We start from the raw sequence: 21,118 nt of genomic DNA, 5'->3' as shown, positions 1-21,118 counted from the left end.
ATGCCTGCCTCACTCTGTGCCCCATAAGGACATAAATATTACTGATCTTTTTAGCCTGACCAACATGGGGAAACCCCATCTTTACTAAAAACACAAAAATTAGCCAGGTATAGTGGTACACGCCTGTAATCCCAGCTACTTGGTAGGCTGAGGCACGAGAATCACTTGAACCCAGAAGGCTGAGGTTGCAGTGAGCCAAGATCGCGCCATTGCATTCCAGGCCTGGGTGACACAGCGAGACTCCATCTCAGAAAAAAAAAAAAAAAAAAGAAAGAAAGAAGGAAAGAAAAAGAAAGAAAGAGAAAGAAAGAAAGAAAGAAAGAAAGAAAGAAAGAAAGAAAGAAAGAAAGAAAGAAAGAAAGAAAGAAAGAAAGAAAAAAAAAAAGAAAGAAAGAAAGAAAGAAAGAAAGAAAGAAAGAAAGAAAGAAAGAAAGAAAGAAAGAAAGAAAGAAAGAAAGAAAGAGAAAAGAAAGAGAGAGAGAAAGAAAGAAAGAGAGAGAAAGAAAGAGAGAGAAAGAAAGAGAGAGAGAAAGAAAGAAATTACTGGTCTTTAAAAATATGTTGACATTATTTCAGACATACAGAAAGGTTACAGGAAAAGTTCAAAGAATACTTGCATACTCTTCTCCAGTTGTTAATATTTTACATTTGCCACTTGTTTTATTTATTTTATTTTATTTTATGTATATACATTGTTATGGACTGAATTGTATGTTCTCCAAAATTCAGCGTTGACACTCTGACCTTGGAATGTGACTGTATTTGGAAATACGGCCTTTAAAACAATGACTAGGTTAAAATGGGGCTGTTAGGGTGGGCTCTAAATTAATCTTACTGGTTTCTTTATAAGAGGAGATTAAGACATTCAGGGAGGCCAGGCATGGTGGCTGATGCCTATAATCCCAGCACTTTGGGAGGCCAAGATGGGTGAATTCCTTGAGTCCAAGAGTTCAAGGCCAACCTGGGCAACATGGCGAAGCCCGGTCTCTACTAAAAATACAAAAAAGTAGGCTGATGTGGTGGCGCGTGACTACAGTACCAGCTACTGGGGAGGCTGAGGTGGGAGGATCACCTGAGTACAGGAGGTTGAGGCTGCAGTGAGCTGAAGGCGCACCATTGCACTCCAGCCTGGGAAACGAGAGTGAGACTATATCTCAAAACAACAACAAAAAGTAAAATAATAAAAGATATTCAGAGAGAGATGTCAGGGTTGCATGTGCACACAGAAAAGGCCGTAACACAGCAAGCATGCAGCCCTCTGCAAGACAAAGACTGCAAGCCTCAAGAGAAACTAATCCTGCCCACACCTTGACCTTTGCTTCTAGCCTCCAGAACTGTTAGAAAATACATTTCTTTTTTTTTTTTTTTTTAGATCAAGTCTCACTGTTGCCCAGGTTAAAGTGAAGTGGTGCGATCTCGGCTCACTGCTACGTCCGCCTCCTGGATTCTAGTAATTCTCCTGCCTCAGTCTCTCAAGATGCTGTGATTACAGGCATGTACCATCAAGCCTGGCTAATTTTTGTATTTTTAGTAGAGACAGGGTTTCACCATGTTGGCCAGGCTGGTCTCGGAATCCTAATCTCAGGTGATCCGCCTGCCTCAGCCTTCCAAAGTGCTGGGATTACAGGTGTGAGCCAATGCACTCAGCCCATTTCTGTTGTTTAAACGACTCAGTCTGTGTTATTTTGTTATGGCAGCCCTAGCCAACTCATATATACAAAACATTATTTTTTTTCTGAACTATTCAAAAGTAAGTTGCAGACATGGTCATTTAGTTCTAGAAGCAAGTGCAATATATTCTCTTACATTACCTCATGCGATTAGTTAACACTGATACAATGCTATTAGCTAGTTGCAGACTTTATTCATATTTTGCCAATTGTCCTATGATGTCATCTATAGCAAAAGAGAAAAAAAAAGAAGAAAGAAAGAAAAAAAGAAAGACAAAAAGTTTTGGGTCCAGAATCCAGTCCAGAATCAAACAGCATTTAGCTATCACGTCTAGGTTCCTTTAATGGAGAACAGTTTCTCATTCTTTGTCTTTCATGGCCTTGGAGCTGTCAAGAGTACAAGCAATTTATCTTGTAGAATATCTCTCACTTTGGGCTTGTCTGATATTTCCTTGTGAATAGATTAAGATCTCCTAGTGTGTTCCAAAGCTTTAGAACTGTTTTTTTTTTTTTTTTTTTTCCTGGACAGTTTTAACATTCTGGGTCTGTGATCTTTCTCCTCAATGTGAAATGAGGAATCTGTAACTGTTTTTAGGAGACTCATTGGTTTAGGAAAATCACTTTATTAAATTTACAGGCTTGTTAAGAGCTACGAAGTGATGTGTCTCCTCAATGGATCCTATCAGAAGGCACATACCTGTGTTCCATTACTGGGTAGTGCTAACTTTTATCACGTGGTTGAGGCAGTAACTGTCAGGTTTCTTCACTGTAAATTTACCATGTTCCTTTCCTTCCTGGAGGCTAGAAGAAAAGGTCAAGGTGTTGACAGGATTGGTTTCTCCTATTCTTTTTTTTTTTTTTTTTTTTTGAGACAGAGTCTCTGTCGCCCGGGCTGAAGTGCAGTGGCGCAATCTCGGCTCACTGCAACCTCTGCCTCCCGGATTCAAGCGATTCTCGTGCCTCAGTCTCCCAGTAGCTGGGATTACAGCGTCCGCCACAACGCTCAGCTAATTTTTTTGTGTTTTTAGTAGAGACGGGGTTTCAACACGCTGTCCAGGCTGGTCTCGAACTCCTGACCTCAGGTGATCCGTGCGCCTTGGCCTCCCAAAGTGCTGGGGATTACAGGCGTGAGCCACCGCGCCCTGCCCTCCTTAAGTTTCTTTGTGGGAGAGATACTTTGAGACGATGCAAAAAGTTTGCGGGAAAGAATACAGGAAGCCCAGTTGAATCTGAATTCCAGATAAGCCATAAATAAAGTATAAATATGACCCCCCAAAGTGTTTATCTAAAATTCTAATTTGATTGGGCATCCTGTGTTTTTATTTGCTAGATCTGGCAACCCTATATGTAAATATATTGCTCCTTATCCAACTTTCACCCAGTTGTTTTGACATCTATTGCTGCTTCTGAATCAGTTTTTACTATGATTTTGCTAAATGGTGATTTTCTAACTCCATACTTCCTGTTACTTTTATTCATTGGTATTCTATCAGGTTGTCTTTTCATCCACCCTTTACAGCGCTTGGCACACAGTAGGCGCTCATATAATTGTTCAACGAATGAATGAATGAACTTTTCTCTTGTGTTGTCCGGGCTTCCGTGACACTAGCGGCGACAGGCAGGAGCTTCACTTCCTCAGCCATTCACAGCATGTTGCCGAGGCTTCAGAGCCTTACAGGACCTCGCTCCAAGCTCTTCTTGCTCCAATCAAAAACAGGGCTCTTTCGGACTTCGCTTACGTTTAATAAAGAAAATCGGTTGGCCCCTTCGGCTCCAGCTGGCTCAACAGACAGCCAGTGGCGTGTGGCGGGGACCAATGGGTGGCGGAGGGAGGCGGGGCCTGCTACGAGGCCGCAGTATAACCGCGTGGCCCGCGCGCGCGTTTCCTTCCCGGCGCGGTCACCGGCGCGGGCTATGGCTGCAACTTCCTTCATGTCCGCGTTGGCTGCCCGGCTACTGCAGCCCGCGCACAGCTGCTCCCTTCGCCCTCGCCCCTTCCACCTCGCGGCAGTTCGGTAAGAGGGTCAGGGAGCTCGGTCAGCGCGGAAAGCTGAGGGGAACGGAGGGCGAGGGGCACGCCGGGCCCCCGAGGGACACCGAGGGAAGTCCTTCCCGAACATCTCTGCCCCGGCAGTGGTGGCCGCCGAGGGGTGTGGCGAGGCGACGTGGCACCGAGTGCCGCCGCAGCCCTCGACTGGGGCGCTTGCTCGGCGCGCAGGGCTGGGACCCGAAGCCTGCCTTTCGGAGGGAGCCGCTCTTCCGCGACTCGGGGCGTCGCCGGGGCCCGTGAACAGTCGGCGGGAGTGACGGGGGTGGCGTGCGGAGCGAAGGCGCCGGTTTACGCGGGGCCTTTCGACAGCTGCCGGCCGCGCCTGGCTGAGAGTCGTCCGGGGGAGAGCAGGCGAGGGTTCCAAAAGAGCAGCCCTCGGCGAGCTGTCCCTTGCAGGGACCCTAGCGGCGGAGGGCGCTGCTGCAGCTGATGAAATCGCGGAGCCGACTTGCTCGGGGTCCCCGCGCCGCCCTCCTCCCTCCGGCAGTGGGAGTGGCCCGCGCTGCCGCCGCTCCGCCCGGAGCGTGAACGGACTCTGGACACCCTGGATTTGTCTGCAGCCCACCCGAGCCGGTCAGTACCAGGCTGCGTACAGAGAGGTGACAAACACCCAGGAGGCACCCAGGGCCTTAGGGAAAGGGGGAATGGAGGGTGACAAGTACCCACGTTTCAGCGGTACTTGCAGAATTTCAGTTTTACAAGATGAAGAGTTCTGGAGATGGATGGTGCTGATGGTTGCACAACATACGAACGTATTTAATACCACAGAACTGCACTTAAAAATGGTTAAGATGGGCCGGGCATGGTGACACGCGCCGAGGCTGAGGCACGAGAATCGCTTGAGCCCGGGAGTTCGAGGCCGCAGTGAGCCATGATTACGCCACTGCACTCCAATCTGGGCGACAAAGCGAGACCTTGTCTCAAAAAAAAAAAAAAAGGTGGTAAGATTTAGGTTATGTGAATTTTACCACAGTAACAAATTGGGAAAAATATACCCGGGAGGAGGAAAGGAAAAGCTCTATTTGCATTTTTGGATTTCCTTGGGAAGGTGATTTGGTCGGTCATTAGAGCGCTGGCATTGTTGGCATTGTTAGAGCCCTGCACCTTATGACATCAGCCCCTTCTTTTTTTCATCTAACGTTCACTGTGTGCCAGACATTTTTTTATGCCAAGCTTTGCGAATTCAGAGATAAAAACTGTTTTTAATGGAGCTCATGTTCCTGACAAGAGGCGGAACACGTGTGTAATTTCCAGTCAGTGCAGAAATGCTGTTAGAAATATTTCAAAGGCGCTGCTTGTTGGAGCAATGAGTTCTTGAAGGAAGACGTAGGAGGGGACTTTCAGGGTTTTCCCTGGTCTGACTCTGACCTCCCCCATCTTTCGTTACTGTGTGTTCTCTCCCCTCTCTTCCTGAGTGCTGGCCTCATGTGACTGTGGACCAGACCTTTCCTAGGCTTCCATGGTCCAAAAGAGATTTATAAAGATGCTCTCACTCACTAAAGAACTGGGCCAGTTTGCCAACACTCTCCAATAACAAATGCTCTTTTCGCTACCTTTCAGAAAGAACAGTAAGCTTCATCCACATCTCTGAAAGCAATCCATATTATCTGTACTGCACATTTGCTATTTACAGTTCCCACATATTGCCTTCTTACTACTGCTTATTTTTAAAAATACTGCTTATTTTTAAATACTGCTTATTTTTAAAATGTATCTTTTTGAAAATATGAGTCTGCATTCCTTTTTTTTTTTTTTTTTGTTGGTTGGTATGAGAGTTTCAGGAACATAAACCTATGGTTGGAGAAATTGTAGCCTAGGAGACTGGGGTTATGAAGTCAATGGACTTTAGAGGCAGAATTTGCCTTTGAATCTTGTTTCTACTATCCTCAGTTTCATCTTCTGTATAACAGTGTTATAATAGTCCCAAGGTGACAGAGTAATATATGTTAAAGTCTAAGCAAAACACCTAGTGTTTAATAGATGTTTGTTCCATTTTCCCTTGTGTCTTCCTTCACTCATTACTTTTCCCATTAATAATTGATAACAACTCTTCCCTAAATCACTTGATTATGAATTGTAAAATGCCCTGATACTAATTTATCATGGAAAATTACAGTACTGTAAGCTGTTGAATTAAAAGGAAAGTGAAGATGCTACTCACTTGGATTTTAGTTTTGAATTTTATTTTATTTTTTGAGACGGAGTCTCACTTTGTTGCCCAGGCTGGAGTGCAATGGTGCAATCTTCGCTCACTGCAACCTCTTGCCTCCTTCCTGGGTTCAAGCTGTTCTCCTATCTCAGCCTCCCAAACAGCTGGGACTATAGGCGCACACTACCATGCCCTGCTAATTTTTGTATTTTTAGTAGAGACGGGGTTTCACCATGATGGCCAGGCTGGTCTCGACCTCCTGACCGCAAGTGATCCACCCGCCTTGGCCTCCCGAAATGTTGGGATTACAGGCGTGAGCCACAGTTTTGGATTTTATTTGAACAGTCCTCTTGACTTCTTCCTATTCTGTTGATTACGTATTTTAATGGGAATTTTTCTTTTTTATGTTTTTTTTTTTTTTTGGCAGGGGAATCTCTCTCTTGGTGAGGTTGGAGTGCAGTGGTGCAATCATGGCTTACTGCAGCCTTGACCTCCTGGGCTCAAGTGATCCTCCCACCTCAGCTTCCTGAGTAACTGGGACCCCAGGAGCATACCACCATGCCTGGCTAATTTTTTTTTTTTTTTAACTTTTAGTAGAGATGGGGTCTCGCCATGTTGCCCATGCTAGGCTTGAACTTGGCCTCCCAAAATGCTGGGATTACAAGTCTTGTGCCACCATGACCAGCCCTGGGAATTTTTTCTAAACACATCTGTGAACGCATTTAATTCTGGGATAACTGCTAGCTAATATAGTTACAATTTTGGATTCCCCGTGGGACTTAGCTGACTTTCCATTTCCCTGTTTATTTTGGGGTAGCAGTTAATCTGCCCCTTGGCAAAAGAGATGATGCTAAATTAGTTAATGACTCACTCCCAAGGCTGTATTTCACATTTTGCAGGGTTGTGGGAAGCAGAGGAGGGCTGACAGTTTTACTATGAAAGATACTCATTGCAAGTGACTTTGTTTTTGATTCTTGTTACTCTTTGACTGTTTTTCATTCTTTCTTTTTCTTTTCTTTTTTTTTTTTTTTTTTTTTTTTTTTTTTTGAGACGGAGTCTCGCTCTGCCGCCCAGGCTGGAGTGCAGTGGCCGGATCTCAGCTCACTGCAAGCTCCGCCTCCCGGGTTCACGCCATTCTCCTGCCTCAGCCTCCCGAGTAGTTGGGACTACAGGCGCCTGCCACCGCGCCCGGCTAGTTTTTTTGTATTTTTTAGTAGAGACGGGGTTTCACCGTGTTAGCCAGGATGGTCTCGATCTCCTGGCCTCGTGATCCGCCCGTCTCGGCCTCCCAAAGTGCTGGGATTACAGGCTTGAGCCACCGCGCCCGGCCTTTTTTTTTTTTTTTTAAGCAAATTGGCATAACATCAAGAACCTGCTTTTGGAAGCAAAGTTGGGGACTTGGAACACTGGCTTTTCCCAGAACCCTGTGTCCTTAACTTTAGTATATGATTTTATCTGAATGTGCTCATACCATTTTCTCTAAGTTTACTGCTTTCAGAAGAAATTTTTATGAGGTGCAAGCTAAGTCATTCTCACTGAGTATTTATATATATATATAGTATACATACTTATATATATCTCCTTATGAGTATGTGTAAGTATATTTTAAGGATATGTGTGTATGTGTGCGTATATATACATATATACAAAACGAAGAGAAAAGAGTAAGAAATTAGTTTTATTGAACATATATGCCTGGCACATTATATATGTTTGTTATTTCATTCAATATAAATGACTGTTCTAAGCCCTTTTAAAGTAGTCTTTCACTCTGTAGTGTTCCAGGATTAGGAATGTATTTTTGGCCTGCGGTGGGCATTCCAGGTACTAATATAAATCAGGAATGTTGCCAGGTATATTTGTATCAGCAAACCCCCCACTGTCTTTTTCTTTCTTTTTTTTTTTTTTTTGAGACAGAGTCTCTATCTGTTGCCCAGCCTGGAGTGCAGTGGCACGATCTCTGCTCACGGCAATCTCTGCTCAATGCAATCTCTGTCTCCCGGGTTCAATCGATTCTCCTGCCTCAGCCTCCCAAGTAGCTGGGACTACAGGTGTATGCCACCATGCCTGGCTAATTTTTTGTGTTTTTAGTAGAGAGGGTTTCACCATGGGAGCCAGGATGGTCTCAATCTCCTGACCTCATGATCTGCCCGCCTTGGCCTCCCAAAGTGTTGGGATTACAGATGTGAGCCACTGCGCCCAGCCTGCAAAACCCTTTTAATGAAGTCCCCTTCGACTCTAATTCTGAAATGGAATTGTGAATATTAATATGTTTTCAATTTTTTCATATACCATGGGTATAATTAAATGCTATTATATGTTGTGCCATGCTAGTATCATTATGTAAAATCTGGGTAGAAGTATTTGATTTGCTTAAGATTATGATAGCTTTTTTCTTTTTTTGAGATGGAGTCTTGCTCTGTCACACAGGTTGGAGTGCAGTGGTGGGATCTCGGCTCACTGCAACCTATGCTTCCTGGGTTCAAGATACTCTCCTACCTCAGCTCCCGAGTAACTGAGATTACAATTACAGGCTTCTGCCACCATGCCTGGCAAATTTTTGTATATTTAGTAGAAGTGGGGTTTCGCCATGTTGGCCAGGCTGGTCTTGAACTCCTGACCTCAAGTGATATGCCCGCCTTGGCTTCCCAAAATGCTGGGATTACAGGCATGAGCCACCGTGCCCAGCCAGATTATAATAACTGAATACTTCACAAGATGCAATACAGATTAAGATTAAGTTTAGATATAAGATTATTGCATTATATCTAAGATGTTGAGATTTGGTTTGAAGTTGGTATTTAATCATAATGCAATAAAAAGCACTTATTGAAGGCCTAAAGATTGTGAATGCTTTAAAATCCCATTTAAATTAGCAGTTACTGCCTGGGTGCAGTGGTGGGTGCCTGTATTCTCAGCTACTCAGGAGGCAGAAGCTGGAGAATTGCATAAACCTGGGAGGCTGCAGTGAGCTGAGATCATGCCACTGCACTCCAGCCTGGGCAACAGAGCAAGACTCTTGTCTCAAAATAAATAAATAAATAAATTAGCAGTTATCTTGAGAATTAATTTTATCTGACCCTATAGGTTATTCAGTACCTTGATGTTAGGTTTTAGAATAAAGAGGAGATTGCTTCGTTGGTCTTGAGGTTAGAGCAGTCTTCATGACAGCAAGGACAGAGATCTAAAGGGAAAGGCTTTTTCAAATGGGATCATTTTACTTACAGAAGAGATGCTCATTTTATTTTATTTTATTTTTATATTTTATTTTATTTTATTTTGAGATGGAGTCTTCCTGTGTTGCCCAGGCTAGAGTGCAGTGGGGCGATATCAGCTCACTGTAACCTCTGCCTCCTGGGTTCATGCGATTCTCCTGCCTCAGCCCCCTGAGTAGCTGGGATTACAGGCGTCCACCACCACGCCCAACTAATTTTTGTATTTTTAGTAGAGACGAGGTTTCACTGTGTTGGCCAGGCTGGTCTCAAACTCCTTACCTCGTGATCTGCCCTCCTCAGCCTCCCAAAATGCTGGGATTACAAATATGAGCCACCACGCCTGGCCTGATATTGTTTGTTTATTCAACTACAGAATATAATTTATCTATTTAAAAGCACCATAAAAATGAAGTCAATTGACTGGGAAATGATTTGAAATACATGCCTGGCTGCTAACAACAGGGGCAAAACACGAACTACAAATGGCATATAAGCAGATAAGAAGAACTATTTAACCTCATGGTGAGGGGTCACACAACTGCAAATTAAAACTGTAAAAAACTTAGTAATGATCAGGGCTCAGGGTGGTGTAGCAGTTAAGAGCCCAAACTGATGTGAGACTCAGCTTGACCAAGCACTAGCTGTCAGTCACTTAAACTCTGAGCTTCATCAACTTTATCCCCCTCCATATGTAGCTGGATATATTTATTTCTTTAGCAGAGACAGGGGTTTTGCCTTGTTGCCCAGCCTGGTCTCAAACTCCTGGGCTCAAGCCATCTTCCCGCCCTGGCCTCCTGAAGTGCTGGGATTACGGGCATAAGCCACTACACCTGGCAGAATTTTCGTTTTTATAAAAATTCAAGTTATTTGGTTTTGTGACTCTGTTGCCTTCTGCAGAAATGAAGCTGTTGTCATTTCTGGAAGGAAACTGGCCCAGGAGATCAAGCAGGAAGTGCGGCAGGAGGTAGAAGAGTGGGTGGCCTCAGGCAACAAGCGGCCACACCTGAGCGTGATCCTGGTTGGCGAGAATCCTGCAAGTCACTCCTACGTCCTCAACAAAACCAGGGCAGCTGCAGATGTGGGTATGTGTCCTTTTGAGACCTCGAATGCTGTTCAGTTGAGGTTTATATGAGGCAAAGTCCATTGTAATTTATGATTTCTTTTTTCTGATTAGGAAACCCAGGCAGAGGAGGCTAATGTGATTGAACTGTATCCCAAAACTTTGTCATAGGAAATCAGACTGTATCTTTCGGGGTTTATAGACTAGGACAGGAGATACTTACTGGTTGGTATTCTCTGTGGCTTCTGGAAAGAATATAAGGCATGTTCTGTTCTTAGTCTTTCCATTTGATATGTGACCCCGAATACATTTTACATTTGCTTTCCTTGAGCAATAATGGGTCTCCAGCAGAGGTGTTCAAGTGTTTGCAGTTTAAAGCCTTAGAGGCTTAGGGGGCATGATTGAACAATACAGTATTAGGAGATCTCAGTGATGAGGTCAGGAACACAGTCATAGATTTGAAGCAAATGACTCTTGACTTCTGGGAAAGAGCTTTCAAGTTCTTCACCGATTGGTTCTAAAGCCAAACGTGCAGTTTAGAAGCAGTTCGGGTCTGGATGATGGGGTTTGTGTTCTAGGCCTCATGGTACCACAGATTACTATGTGTCTGTGGACAAGAGTGGGTGGGCAGACTCAGATATGCCTCTGCCTGCCCATCTGTGGGCCCGTGGTCTGAGCATGAGCAGCAGGTGGCCTTTCCTTCTGAAGGGCTGTGAAACCACTGGCATGGCTGGGAGGGGTTACTGGCCTGTGAGCCCGTGGTTTCCTCTATTCTTTACCATTGAGGATTGAGGCCTCCTGCTCTTTTAATGGAAAGCCTTTAGAAACTTCTAGAAAATGGCAAGCCATGGCTTTTTTTTTTTTTTTGAGATGGTGTTTCTCTCTCGTTGCCCAGGCCGGAGGACAATGGCGCAGTCTCGGCTCTCCACAACCTCCGCCTCCTGCCTCAGCCTCCTGAGTAGCCGGGATTACAGGCGTGCGCCACCATGCCTGGCCAATTTTGTATTTTCAGTTGAGATGGGGTTTTTCCCTGTTGGTCAGGCTGGTGTCAAACTCCCCGACCTCAGGTGATCCGCCCGCCTCGGCCTCCCAAAGTGCTGGGATTACAGGCGTGAGCCACTGTGCCTGGCCAAGCCATGGCATTTTAAGACATTGGGAGGTAGTGTGGTGCAGAAAAAAAGAGCATGGATTTTGAAACCAGAAAGACTGGCTGTATTATTAGCTCGCTTATTATTATTTTTTTTTTAATTTTTTTTTATTTTTTTTTTGAGACGGAGTCTCGCTTTGTGGCCCAGGCTGGAGTGCAGTGGCCGGATCTCAGCTCACTGCAAGCTCCGCCTCCTGGGTTTATGCCATTCTCCTGCCTCAGCCTCTCGAGTAGCTGGGACTACAGTTGCCCGCCACCTCGCCCGGCTAGTTTTTTGTATTTTTTAGTAGAGACGGGGTTTCACCGTGTTAGCCAGGATGGTCTCGATCTCCTGACCTCGTGATCCGCCCGTCTCGGCCTCCCAAAGTGCTGGGATTACAGGCTTGAGCCACCGCGCCCGGCCAGCTCACTTATTTAGTTATTTATTTAGACATGAGTCTTGCTTGCTCTGTTGAGCCGGCTGGAATGCAGTGGTGAGATCTCAGCTCACTGCAACTCCCACCTCCCAGGTTCAAGCGATTCTCCTGCCTCAGCCTACTGAGTAGCTGGGACTACAGGCACCCACCACCATGCCCGGCGAATGTTTTGTATTTTTAGTAGAGACGGGTTTTCACCGTGTTAGCCAGGATGGTCTCCATCTCCTGACCCCATGATCTGCCGGTCTTGGCCTCCCAAAGTGCTGGGATTACAGGCATGAGCCACGCGCCTGGCCTAGCTCGCTTATTTTTAAATCTCTCTGAGCCTCAGTCTGTCTGTAAAATAAGGTTAATGAGGATTGCATAGAATGAGGTATACAGGATGTGTTAAGCTAGTATTCTCTAGTGTATATATTTGTGAAGTTACTTTTTTAGGTTCCTTGAGCTACTTCAGCTTCTAGGGATGGGTGTGATGATACAAAACCTGTATGGTAGCCAAGTATGGTAGGCAACATAGCAGTGCTCATTAAATGCCTCAAAAATTTTTTTAACCTCAAAATTTCCTATAATAGGAATAAACAGTGAGACAATTGTGAAACCAGCTTCAATTTCAGAGGAAGAATTGTTGAATTTAATCAATAAACTGAATAATGATGATAATGTAGATGGCCTCCTTGTTCAGCTGCCTCTTCCAGGTGAGTTTTGGACTCTACCATTTAAATGATTGCTGCTGCTTCTGCTCCTCCCCCTCCCCCTCTCCCTCCCTCTCTTCCTCTCCCTCCCTCTCTGCCTCTCCCTCCCTCTCTGCCTCTCCCTCCCCCTCCCTCTCCCTCTCCTTTCCTTGTCTCACTCTGTCACCCAGGCTGGAGTGCAATGGTACAATCATAGCTTATTGCATGCTCAAGCTCCTGGGTTCAAGGGATCCTCCTGCCTCAGCCTCCCACATAGCTAGGACTATAGGTGTGTGCCACCATGCCCAGCTACTTTTTATATTTTTCCTAGAAATGGAAGTCTTTCTGTGTTGCCTGGGCTGGTCTTGGACTCCGTGCTTCCCAAGTGCTGGAATTACAGGCATGAACTACCATGCCCTACCTAAAATGATTTCTGAGGAGTAAAAAGGCCTTGTTATTTTATACACCTGGCTCTTCATGTGGATTTGGCTTAAAGGCAAAGTAAACGCAAAAGAGTGAATATTTTATTAGAATGGGACAGACCAACTCAGAATACCCATTACCCCTTGATTTAGTATTGGGGTCTTGATATAAAGGACAGTGGAGGGAAGCAACTGAGAGATGATACTGGCTTTGCTATTGGTGTTTGGCTTTGCTTATGCGAGTTCCTTCCATGCAGATGAAGTACATCTCGGAGGCAAGCTGTAGAAGAATGGATTTCCTTGAGGAAGCAGATAAGCTGGAGTCAGGCAGTGCTGACTGTGAGGTGGTGATTTAAGGCAACTGCCGATTTCTTTTTCAGAGCATATTGATGAGAGAAGGATCTGCAATGCTGTTTCTCCAGACAAGGATGTTGATGGCTTTCATGTAATTAATGTAGGGCGAATGTGTTTGGACCAGTATTCCATGTTACCGGCTACCCCATGGGGTGTTTGGGAAATAATTAAGCGAACTGGTAGGTATATCCCAGAATTGTATGTCTGTTAATATTATAAAAGTAGTACCTGCAAATGGTAAAAACTCATAATACAGTCCCAAAGAGTGGAAACCCCACCCCATATCCTCTAGTCATACTCCCCAAAGTTTACCTCTCTTAACAGTTTTTTTTTTTGGTTTTTTTTTTTTGTTTGTTTGTTTTGAGACAGGGTCTTGCTCTGTGACCCAGGCTGGAGTGCAGAGGCGCAATCTTGGCTCATTGCAGCCTCCGCCTCCTGGGTTCAAGTGATTCTTGTGCCTCAGCCTCCTGAGTAGCTGGGACTACAGGCACACGCCACCATGCCCAGCTAATTTTTTTATTTCTAGTAGAGACAGGTTTCACCACATTGGCCAAGCTGGTCTCGAACTAACCTCAAGTGATCTTCCCCCTCACCTCCCAAAGTACTAGGATTAGAGGCATGATCCATCGTGCCTGCCCTTAACAGTTGCCTATGACAGTTTTTGCTTTTAATCTGGAAGCCTCGGTGAGGGAAACTTTCTTTTTTTCTTTTTAATCTTTTCTTTAAGAGTCAAAGGTTTCACCATGCTGCCAGGCTGGTCTCAAACTCCTGGCCTCAGGCAGTTCTCCTACCTTAGCCTCCCTGGCCTCAAGCAATCCAACCTTCTGCTGGGATTACAGGTGTGAGCCACCACCCCAGCCCTCAGTGAAGGAAATTTAAGATTTAATAGTGGTGACAGTGCACATTCCTGTAACATTTTGTAGCCTATAGTATGCTTTCTCCTGTTTTCTTTTAGCCCTTATGTGTAGCAAGTTACAGCTCCAGTTGACTGATGAGGCAGTAAGCTCAGTGACTTCACTATCAAAATTGGCTTCATGTTCTAGGCCATCTGACTTTGTTTTGCTTTGGACTGGCACTACTTTTAATGTAAACACATATATTTTTATAGGTATTCCAACCTTAGGGAAGAATGTGGTTGTGGCTGGAAGGTCAAAAAATGTTGGAATGCCCATTGCAATGTTACTGCACACAGATGGGGCGCATGAACGTCCCGGAGGTAAGGAAATTGCTTTCAGGGAACACTGTCCTTTTTTCCCCATGTAAGAACTCTCAGAAGCCATCCTGTGCATGTTTGGAAGTATTAACTGTGTTATACTTTGTATTTGTTGAAATTTTGTTAACAGATAATTCAGGGAGTAACCTTTGTAGAGAAGCTGCACCCAGTGTCACCTGAGTTTCTGTATTATTCATGTATCATGTAACTAGCTTCAGAAATAAACTTAAGTTTTGAGTATAAGCATGATTATAGGCAATTAGAAAATTTCAGCTATAGCTTTGATAGCTGGAGCTAAGGAGCAGTTCTTATTCAAAGATACTGTGTCATTTAGTGGAAAAAATCTTAAGCCGTTGCAAAGGATTGAATTGATATGACTGTAATGTGTCCTGTCAAGTTCTGTTAATTGGTTCTAAGGTAAAGCCTCGTCAATCTGTTATCACATAATTATTGTAATAATGACCTTACATGATTATATCAGAAATAATGGCAAAACTATACTTTCAACAATCTTCAACATACTTAAAACAACCTTGAGTAATTCTAGTGATATTTTGCTTAGAAAAGGTAAAATTCTTGAAAGGCTTTAAAAATACGATGAATAAATTTAATTATATGACTCAGAACAGTCGAGCTAGGACCAATGGTTTAAAGCTATATGAAATTAGGTATTAATTTTAAAAAAGTAAATGACAATTAGCTGTCCAGAAAATATGGCACAAGCCATTAAGTCAGTTTTTTGTTTGTTTGTTTTTGGAGAGGGAGTCCTGCTCTGTTGCCCAGGCTGGAGTGCAGTGGCACAATCTTGGCTCACTGCAACCTCCACCTCCCAGGTTCAAGCGAGTCTCGTGCCTCAGCCTCCCAAGAAAGCTGTGATTACAGCCATGCACCACCACACCCAGCTAATTTTTGTATTTTTAGTAGAGATGGGGTTTCACTATGTTGGCCAGGTTGGCCTTGAACTCCTGACCTCATGATCTGCCCACCTTGACCTCCCAAAGTGCTGGGATTACAGGCGTGAGCCACCGCACTATTGTTGAGTTTCTACAGTGACTTGACTAGTTGAGACCTAATCCAGTCCCAGCTTTGTGTCAGAAATCAAGACATCTATTGTTTTCTTTCTAGGTGATGCCACTGTTACAATATCTCATCGATATACTCCCAAAGAGCAGTTGAAGAAACATACAATTCTTGCAGATATTGTAATATCTGCTGCAGGTAAGAACACAAGGTGAATGGAGGGAAGGGGAGGTTGTACCCCTCATCTTAGAATTCGCCTGCCTAGCTACTATTCATCCTTCCCCTCATGATGATTCTTTGAGCTGCCTACAAAGATGAGGATAGAGTTGTGATTGGAATACTGGTTTCTAGCATTCCATTATAGTCTGGATGGGTGAATGTTATTCCTAAAGCTTCAAAATATTTATATTAATATTTACTGTATAAAGTTCAAACGGTTCCTTTTGTTTCCTGTCAGGAACTAAAATAAATAATAAAAGTAAATGGTTCCTTAGTTAATATTTTTAACAGGTTTTAATAAAACATGTTAATTAGTTCTTCTAGGTCTCTTGAAATTGAAATTAGACAACAGTCTGACAGGTAGACTGTTTTCAGTACTAAGCTTTTTTTCCTTTCTCCATTTCCAGGTATTCCAAATCTGATCACAGCAGATATGATCAAGGAAGGAGCAGCAGTCATTGATGTGGGAATAAATAGAGTTCATGATCCTGTAACTGCCAAACCCAAGTTGGTTGGAGATGTGGATTTTGAAGGTAAATGGTAAAATTTTATTTTTAAAAATGAAATCAATAAGTACTACCTTTCATGGACATTTAGAATAGATTATTTACTTTTTTTTTTTGAGACGGGAGTCTCACTCTGTTGCCCAGGCTGGAGTGCAGTGGTGTGATCTTGGCTCACTGCAACCTCTGCCTCCCAGGTTCAGGCGATTCTTCTGCCTCAGCCTCCAGAGTAGCTGGGACTCCCAAAGTGTTGGGATTATAGGTATGAGTCACTGCACCTAGTCCGTATGCGTTTCCCTCCCTCCCTCCCTCCCTCCATCCCTCCCTCCCTCCCTCCCTCCATCCATCTATCTTCCTCTTCTTTCTCTCTCTTTCCTCCTCCCTCCCTTCTTTCCTTTTCCTTTTTTTCTTTCTTTCTTTCTTTCTTTCTTTCTTTCTTTCTTTCTTTCTTTTCTTTCTTTCTTTCTTTCTTTCTTTCTCTTTCTTTCTTTCTCTCTCTCTCTGTCTCTTCCTTCCTTCCTTTCTTTCCTTTCTTTCTTTTTTCTTCTTTCTGTCTCTCTTTTTCTTTCTTCTTTTTTTAAAAACAGTCTCATTCTGTCACCCAGGCTGGAGTGCAGTGGCACCATCTCGGCTCACTGCAACCTCCACCTCACAGCTTCAAGCAATTCTTGTGCTTTCAAGCCTCCCCAGTAGCCAGGATTACAAGCATGTGCCACCACGCCCACCTAATTTTTTGTATTTTTGGTAGAGACGGGGTTTCGCCATGTTGGCCACGCTGGTCTGATCACTCCTCAAGTGATCCTCCCACCTTGGCCTTCCAAAGTGCTGGGATTACAGGTGTGAGCCACTGCACCTGGCCTTAGTATGCTTTTCATAAGAATTAGAGAAACCGGCCGGGCGCGGTGGCTCAAGCCTGTAATCCCAGCACTTTGGGAGGCCGAGACGGGTGGATCACGAGGTCAGGAGATCGAGACCATCCTGGCTAACACGGTGAAACCCCGTCTCTACTAAAAAATACAAAAAACTAGCCGGGCGAGGTGCGGGCGCCTGTAGTCCCAGCTACTCGGGAGGCTGAGGCAGGAGAATGGCGTGAACCCGGGAGGCGGAGCTTGCAGTGAGCTGAGATCTGGCCACTGCACTCCAGCCTGGGTGACAGAGCGAGACTCCGTCTCAAAAAAAAAAAAAAAAAAAAGAATTAGAGAAACCTTTTTAAAATTACAGCCATTCTAGAATTATTTTAGTTGTTTCATCATAGTGATGGAGAGCAGTTATAAACTTCAGGGAATTGTTTTTTTCCTTAGAACTTACTTCATAATTCAAGCAATTTCTTGACTTTTAACAAGTTTGAAAATTTGATGAAGTGATTTTTATAAACCATGGAGTCTCCCAAAAAGTGTTGAGAGTTCCCATTTTCACACTGAGACATCACAGGCCTAGAAAGTTAAAATGGTCCAGGAAAAAACCATACCCCTGAAATACTAGAATATACTAGTAGATGTCTCTTTTCAGTTTTTTTTTTTTTAAGAGGCAGTCTCACTCTGTGGCCCAGGCTGTAGTACAGTGGCGTGATTTCTGCTCACTGCAACCTCTGCCTCCCAGGTTCAAGTGATTCTCCTGCCTTAGCCACCCGAGCAGCTAGGATTACAGGCATGTGCCACCACGCCGGCTATTTTTTTGTATTTTCAGTAGAGATGAGTTTGGCTCTGTTGACCAGGTTGGTCTTGAACTCCTGGCCTTAAGTGATCTGCCTGCCTCAGCCTCTCAAAGTGCTAGGATTACAGGTGTGAGCCACTGCACCTGGCCTCTCCTTTCAGTTCTTAAGATAGAATGTTTATCTGAATATATGCTGATAATCCTTTTTTTTTTTTTTCTTTTTTTTTTTTTGAGACAGGGTCCCTCTCTTTTGCCCAGGCTGGAGTACAGTGGCATGATCTCAGCTCACTGCAGCCTCTGCCTCCTGGGCTTAAGCAGTTCTCCTGCCTCAGCCTCCTGAGTAGCTGGTACTATAGGCACATGTCACCTTGCTTGGCTAATTTTTGTATTTTTTGTAGAGATGGGGTTTCACCATGTTGCCTAGGCTGGTTTCAAACTCCTGGCCTCAAACAATCTCCCCCACCTCACACTCTGCCTCAGTCCCCCAAAGTGCTGGGATTACAGGCATGAACCACTGTACCCGGCCTATGCTGATAATCCTATTCCTAGCTTTCTGTTTTTATTAAAGCAGTCAAACCCATGCCTAGGTATGTAAGGATTTTCACTTTAACATTAGGGTAATTTTTTTTTTTTTTTTACTTCTCACTTTTAAAAAATTACTGTGCTTTCTGCTTTGGACAAATTATACTTAATAAAATGCTATAGGCAGCTATTGAGGTAATGCTTATTATTATTATACTTACAACTCCCACGCAGTTAACCTACTAGATGTTTAATAGATTTCTTTATAGGTTACTTAGATGTATAAATATTCCTTTAACAATTCTGTATGTGCATGTTATTTTACTAGTGTATTCACAAAACCTTGAATGATGTAGATGTGATTTTTGAGTTTTATGCTTATGTATGTTACTTTTTCCTTCCTTGCATGCTTGTTTCATAATATATTAAAGTACACACATGTCCTTTGCCATAACTAAAGCAGCCTGCCTGTCTTGTTTCTATGTAGGAGTCAGACAAAAAGCCGGGTATATCACTCCAGTTCCTGGAGGTGTTGGCCCCATGACAGTGGCAATGCTAATGAAGAATACCATTATTGCTGCAAAAAAGGTGCTGAGGCTTGAAGAGCGAGAAGTGCTGAAGTCTAAAGAGCTTGGAGTAGCCACTAATTAACTATTGTGTCTTCTATGTCACAAACAGCACTCCAGGCCAGCTCAAGAAGAAAAGCAGGCCAATAGAAATGCAATATTTTTTATTTATTCTACTGAAATGGTTTAAAATGATGCCTTGTATTTATTGAAAGCTTAAATGGGTGGGTGTTTCTGCACGTACCTCTGCAGTACCTCACCAGGGAGCATTCCAGTATCATGCAGGGTCCTGTGATCTAGCCAGGAGCAGCCATTAACCTAGTGATTAATGTGGGAGACATTACCATATGGAGAATGGACGCTTCCCTTTGTCAAACTCGGTTACACATTTGCCTTTTCTAGGATTGCATTTCCCAAGTGCTATTCTAATAACAGTTGAATACTCATTTTAGGTACCAAACCTTTTGAGTTCAACTGATCAAACCAAAGGAAAAGTATTGCTAGAGAAAATTAGGGAAAAGGTGAAAAAGAAAAAATGGTAGTAATTGAGCAGAAAAAAAATTAATTTATATGTGTATTGATTGGTAACCAGATTTATCTAAGTAGAACTGAATTGGCTAGGAAAAAAGAAAAACTACATGTTAATCGTTTTCCTAAGCTGTCTTTTTGAGGTTTAGTCATTGGGAAAATGTTTAGGATTATTCCTTGCTATTAGTACTCATTTTATGTATGTTACCCTTCAGTAAGTTCTCCCCATTTTAGTTTTCTAGGATTGAAAGGCTTCTTTTATACATTATTCATGTGTGTTGTCATATTTGGCTTTTGCTATATACTTTAACTTCATTGTTAAATTTTTGTATTGTATAGTTTCTTTGGTGTATCTTAAAACCTATTTTTGAAAAACAAACTTAGCTTGATAATCATTTGGGCAGCTTGGGTAAGTATGCAACTTACTTTTCCACCAAAGAACTGTCAGCAACTGCCTGTTTTTCTGTGATGTATGTACCCTGTTGACTTTTCCATAAATTTTTTAAGAGTTTGAGTTAATATTGAATTTAATTAGATTTTCTGATTAAAGGTTTTTTTTTTTCTTTTTTAATAAAACACATCTGTCTGGTGTGGTATGAATTTCTGAAATTCTGTCTTCCTATGACTCTTAGTTGCGACTGAACCAGAGTTTTTTTCTCATTTAATCAATGTAGATATTCCTATATTCAGTAACACTTAATCCTATAGCCTTAAATAGATAATTTTTTTTTCTTTTTTTTCTTTTTTTTTTTTTTGTAGAGATGGGGTCTTGCTATGTTGCCTGGGCTGATATTGAACTCCTGGCCTCAAGCAATCAATCCTCTTGCCTCAGCCTCCCAGAGGGCTGGGATTACAGGCCTGGGCCACCCACGCCCAAACAGAGGTTTAAAGAGCTTTGGCGAAACCAGCCTCGTTCTCCAGCCTTTTTTTTTTTTTTTTTTTTTTGAGACTGAGTCTCGCTCTGTTGCCCAGGCTGGAGTGTAGTGGCATGATCTCGGGTCACTGCAACCTCTGCCTCTTGGGTTCAAACAATTCTTGTGCCTCACCCTCCTGAGTAGCTGGGATTACAGGTGCATGCCACCGTGCCCTGCTAATTTTTGTGTTTTTAGTAGAGACGGGGTTTCATCACGTTGACCAGGCTGATCTCAAACTCCTGACCTCAAGTGATCCACCTGCCTCGGCCTCCCAAAATGCTAGGATTACAGGTGTGAGCCACCGCACTGGGCCTGTCCTATAGTCTTATATCCCAACAGATTGTGCCGAGCTAGGAGCTTAATCTGTTAAATACTTGAGGTAGGTTTCTTGTCTATTTTGGCTTTTGGCTTTCAGGCAAGCAGAAGTAGCTCCTGCTCTAGGCAGCTTGAGGCAGAAAGAGAACAGTTGAGTTGACCTACCTCCATCCTTGTTCTTCTGCCAGCTGGCGTTATTCTTTTCATAGTTCTCTGGAGTTGAAAGAAGTTTCGATAGTTTGTTGGAGATGTTTTTGTAAGTGAGGTATAGCTCATGTCTATAAGCCATGCCTACTTACTTACCTAGATTATTAAACATGGAGCTAGATGACCAGACAGCATTAAATTTTATTGAATTACAGTTACAAGTGGAACAAATGACTGACTGACTGCATGGAGAAGTATTATGCCAACCTGTTAAAAGCTATGGAGATTAAAATGTTCATGTATATACAAAATATAAATGACATGTAGGGTAAAATTACAGTGATCAATTTACAACAAAGAAATT

General features: G+C 43.3%; 3 protein-coding genes across 7 annotated transcripts in view; 2 read left to right on the top strand and 1 right to left on the bottom strand.

The window, feature by feature from the left end:
* The window catches only part of INO80B (INO80 complex subunit B), a 327,102-nt gene that overhangs the window by 58,096 nt on the left and 247,888 nt on the right, over positions 1-21,118 (top strand). The gene's annotated exons all lie outside the window — the stretch shown is intronic.
* Positions 1-21,118, bottom strand: part of BOLA3 (bolA family member 3) — a 188,907-nt gene that overhangs the window by 64,374 nt on the left and 103,415 nt on the right. The window contains exon 1 of one of the 5 annotated variants that reach the window (XM_050754569.1): positions 5,091-5,094. The exons of the other annotated variants lie outside the window; for them this stretch is intronic. The gene's annotated coding sequence lies outside the window, so the exon portion shown is untranslated. Of the gene's footprint in view, positions 1-5,090; positions 5,095-21,118 lie in introns of those variants that run through there. 5 annotated transcript variants of the gene reach the window in all.
* MTHFD2 (methylenetetrahydrofolate dehydrogenase (NADP+ dependent) 2, methenyltetrahydrofolate cyclohydrolase) lies at positions 3,511-19,987 on the top strand. The gene is made up of 8 exons (XM_050754496.1): positions 3,511-3,685; positions 9,982-10,166; positions 12,280-12,402; positions 13,181-13,333; positions 14,263-14,370; positions 15,493-15,585; positions 16,014-16,139; positions 18,772-19,987. Exons 1-8 carry the CDS (start codon positions 3,585-3,587, stop codon positions 18,933-18,935), a joined length of 1,053 nt encoding a protein of 350 aa, XP_050610453.1. The 5' UTR covers positions 3,511-3,584; the 3' UTR covers positions 18,936-19,987.

This window comes from Macaca thibetana, chromosome 13 (genome assembly GCF_024542745.1).
Source record: "Macaca thibetana thibetana isolate TM-01 chromosome 13, ASM2454274v1, whole genome shotgun sequence".
Taxonomy (NCBI): Eukaryota; Metazoa; Chordata; class Mammalia; order Primates; family Cercopithecidae; genus Macaca; species Macaca thibetana.
The sequence above is the reverse complement of the archived record's forward strand: the minus strand, read 5'-3'. Positions and strand labels throughout refer to the sequence as shown.